The sequence below is a fragment of the Palaemon carinicauda genome, chromosome 5, assembly GCF_036898095.1.
Source record: "Palaemon carinicauda isolate YSFRI2023 chromosome 5, ASM3689809v2, whole genome shotgun sequence".
In the NCBI taxonomy this organism is placed as follows: domain Eukaryota; kingdom Metazoa; phylum Arthropoda; class Malacostraca; order Decapoda; family Palaemonidae; genus Palaemon; species Palaemon carinicauda.
The window spans coordinates 161563054-161567675 of record NC_090729.1 but is presented as its reverse complement, the minus strand read 5'-3'; the positions used below and the strand labels follow the sequence as shown (position 1 = coordinate 161567675).

The window sequence follows — 4622 nt, the reverse complement described above, 5'->3', positions numbered from 1 at the left end:
GTCAGGGCCACCCATACCAGGATGGTTTGCTGGGTACTAGTCAGGGCCACCCATACTAGGATGGTTAGCAATGTACTAGTCAAGGCCACACATACTAGAATGATTTGTTGTGCACTAGTCAGGGCCACCCATACCAGGATGGTTTGCTGGGTACTAGTCAGGGCCACCCATACTAGGATGGTTAGCAATGTACTAGTCAAGGCCACACATACTAGAATGATTTGTTGTGCACTAGTCAGGGCCACCCATACCAGGATGGTTTGCTGGGTACTAGTCAGGGCCACCCATACTAGGATGGTTAGCAATGTACTAGTCAAGGCCACACATACTAGAATGATTTGTTGTGCACTAGTCAGGGCCACCCATACCAGGATGGTTTGCTGGGTACTAGTCAGGGCCACCCATACTAGGATGGTTAGCAATGTACTAGTCAAGGCCACACATACTAGAATGATTTGTTGTGCACTAGTCAGGGCCACCCATACTAGGATGGTTAGCAATGTACTAGTCAAGGCCACACATACTAGAATGATTTGTTGTGCACTAGTCAGGGCCACCCATACCAGGATGGTTTGCTGGGTACTAGTCAGGGCCACCCATACTAGGATGGTTAGCAATGTACTAGTCAAGGCCACACATACTAGAATGATTTGTTGTGCACTAGTCAGGGCCACCCATACTAGGATGGTTAGCAATGTACTAGTCAAGGCCACACATACTAGGATGATTTGTTGAGCACTAGTCAGGGCCACCCATACCAGGATGGTTTGCTGGGTACTAGTCAGGGCCACCCATACTAGGATGGTTAGCTGGGTACTAGTCAGGGCTACCCATACTCGGATGGTTAGCAGTGTTCTAGTCAAGACCACACATACTAGGATGATTTGTTGTGCACTAGTCAGGGCCACTCATACCAGGATGGTTTGCTGGGTACTAGTCAGGGCCACCCATACTAGGATGGTTAGCAATGTACTAGTCAGGGCCACACATACTAGGATGGTTAGCTGTGTAGTCAGGGCTACCCATACTAGGATGGTTAGCTGTGTAGTAGTCAGGGCCACCCATACTAGGATGGTTTGCTGGGTACTAGTCAGGGCCGCACATATTAGATTGGTTTGATGTGAGCGATCAGACTTGAGTTTCTCACCATCACCAATCCGTAGTGGCAAGCGTGGTGATGAAAAGTGACCACACGGCTGTATTTGTTGTTGTTTTGATTGTTGTTTGATAAAGATTATCAGCACGGTGTACTCCTTAATAAATACGAATTACCTTTTCTGACACAAGTCAATACTGGAACCATCGCCGATCTCAATACTGGAACCACCAATGATGTCAGTACTGGAACCATCGACGATCTCAATACTGGAACCACCAATAATGTCAGTACTGGAACCATCAACGATCTCAATACTGGAACCATTGACGATCTCAATACTGGAACCACCAATGATGTCAATACTGGAACCATCGACGATCTCAATACTGGAACCACCAATAATGTCAGTACTGGAACCATCAACGATCTCAATACTGGAACCATTGACGATCTCAATACTGGAACCATCAACGATCTCAATACTGGAACCATTGACGATCTCAATACTGGAACCACCAATGATGTCAATACTGGAACCATCGACGATCTCAATACTGGAACCACCAATAATGTCAATACTGGAACCATCAACGATCTCAATACTGGAACCAAGAATGATGTCAGTACTGGAACCATCGACGATCCCAATACTGGAACCACCAATGCTGTCAATACTGGAACCACCGCCGATATCAATACTGGAACAATCGCCGATGTCAATACTGAAACCACCAATGATGTCAATACTGGAACCACCAATGATGTCAATACTAGACCCATCGCCGATCTCAATACTGGAACCACCAATAATGTCAGTACTGGAACCATCAACGATCTCAATACTGGAACCATTGACGATCTCAATACTGGAACCACCAATGATGTCAATACTAGAACCATCGACGATCTCAATATTGGAACCACCAATAATGTCAATACTGGAACCATCAATGATCTCAATACTGAAACCACTAATGATGTCAATACTGGAACCACCACCGATGTCAATACTGGAACCATCGACGATCTCAATACTGGAACCACCGCCGATGTCAATACTGGAACCACCGCGGATGTAAAGAACGAAGAAAAGTGACCAAATACCTGGTGATAAATCAGCATAAAGAGCGAATACTTCATAATTCTTCATTTCGAAACATTAGATATCTAATTCCGCGACATTGCAAGCATTAAATTCCCCAATTCCTTGATCCTCGCGACCACTCCATCCATTATGCGTGAATATTAATCTGATTAATATCTTCTTTTCCTTAATGCTCTCTCCCCTGTTGCCATCTCCCTCCTATTTAATTATGCAAGAATTTTCATCACAGATCGATCATTATCCGTCACCCATTCACTTTGTTTTATTTCGTTTTATTCATTCCCTTTTATTCATTCTCCTTTCCCTTTTCCGTTTCCCAATCACTCGGGAGATAAATTGACCGGAATTTACGCTCCTACAGTTATTAATTGTATTATTAATGTTTCTTCTTTATGATTTCATAATGCGTTATTCTCTTGGATCAACTTATTTGCATATTTTGACAGATATGAGATTCACCCCAGGGGAAAAGTTTTCAAATTTATAACCGATTTGGTAAGTTGCTTCATACACATCTACACACTTGATTTTATTCTGTGCTGTACATGCACGCACATATTTATGTATATACAGTGTATATATATATATATATATATATATATATATATATATATATATATATATATATATGTATATATATATGACTGTTTATGTGTGTGTATATATATATATGTATATATATATATGACTGTTCATGTATATATATATATATATATATATATACATATATATATATATGTATGTATTTATATATACATATATATAATGTATATATATATATATATAAATAAATGTATATATATATATACATATATATATATATATATATATATATATATATATATATATGAACGTTTATATATGCGTTTATATATATGAAATTATATACATATATATATACATATATATACAGTATATATATATATATATATATATATATATATATGTGTGTGTGTGTGTGTGTGTGTGTGTATGTGTCTGTGCATGTATGTGTGTTTGCGTTTACCGATGACTCACGAGCGAAGAATCTCTCTTCGAATTTCTTATGACGTCATCATTAAATATCAACATGACTGAACCCACCAATTAAAAAAGACTCAAATTCAACCCTCTTCGAATTTCCAAAAACTCAATAAACCCAGGGCCCACAAGTCTCTCTCTCTCTCTCTCTCTCTCTCTCTCTCTCTCTCTCTGCATACCTTTATTGTGCCGACAACAGCTTTCAATTAGTAGAGGGCGCTCTTGATAATTAGGTGAATCTCTTGGTGGCACTCTGAGGATATCAGTCTCTCTGATCTCCTTTTTATGCTTTGGTGGTAATTATGCCTCGTGGCAGACCAAGAAGCCGAGAATTGAATCGGCTTAATTTCAATGACACACTTTTCTTTCCGATGGAGAGATGATGGATCATCGCATTGGTGTTGAATTAGATTTTTTTCTTTTATTAAGAAATATACATTTACAATTCTTAAATTTGATATTATTGTTGAAACGCATACTATATTTATATGAATTAATTTGTAATTTACATATTCACAATTGTACCTTTTACTATTCATCTAAGTAGGTTTTTAAATTACAAACGTCATACTTTTTTTCTATTTCTTTCAAAAAATATTTTTTTTTTCATTTTTATTCATTTAACTGAAGAGATACATATTATATTCATATAAATTTTAGTCTTTCGCTTTGCTAGAAAGCTGATGTATATACTGTAGATGGATAGTTTTTAATTTCAGCATTTTACTTCATTCCCTTTTATTCATTTAACTGATTACAGGCATATTATACTCATGAAAATTTCAATCGTTTTCTCGATTCACTGTCGTAGCGATCATAGAATTACCTTGTTCGGGAACGGTTTGGTATTATATTATATGGTTCATAATTCAACCTAGTATTCTTTGTAATGATGTTTTTTATAATATTCCTTTTTTTCTATCTTACAGATGCTTATTTAAGTTTAAATCGTGACTATTTTCGAGTCGATATCAAAATGATTCTTTTTGAAATATAATATTGTAAATAATCAACTCGCATATGATTCATCTTACTAGTGTATGCGACCCGTCAAAAGTGACGGCTAAATATTTAGATAGATATGCACACACACACACGCACGCACACAGATTCAGCCCTTCCCAACTCCTCCTCCTTTTCTAACTACAAGCTGCTAGTTCGGCAATTTGTGGGAAAATGTGGTTTCCGAGTGTACGTCTCGGGGTATTCCCTTTCACCTGGGTATGACTGCTCCCTCTTCCCCCTACTGCTCACCGTGACAGGCATTAAATACTTATATATATATATATATATATATATATATATATATATATATATATATATATATATATATATATATAGGCCATATGTATATATATATATATATATATATATATATATATATATATATATATACTG

The 4622-nt window shown here is 37.2% G+C and overlaps 1 protein-coding gene across 1 annotated transcript; it reads right to left on the bottom strand.

The window, feature by feature from the left end:
• Positions 1-1268: 1268 nt before the first annotated feature.
• Positions 1269-2249, bottom strand: LOC137641241 (uncharacterized). Its single transcript, XM_068373675.1, has one exon. It carries the CDS (start codon positions 2247-2249, stop codon positions 1269-1271), a length of 981 nt encoding a protein of 326 aa, XP_068229776.1.
• Between the last annotated feature and the right edge of the window lie 2373 nt (positions 2250-4622).

Excerpts from the sequence above, each read along its gene's own strand:
- LOC137641241 (XM_068373675.1), bottom strand. The coding sequence starts at position 2,249 with ATGAAGAATTATGAAGTATTCGCTCTTTATGCTGATTTATCACCAGGT.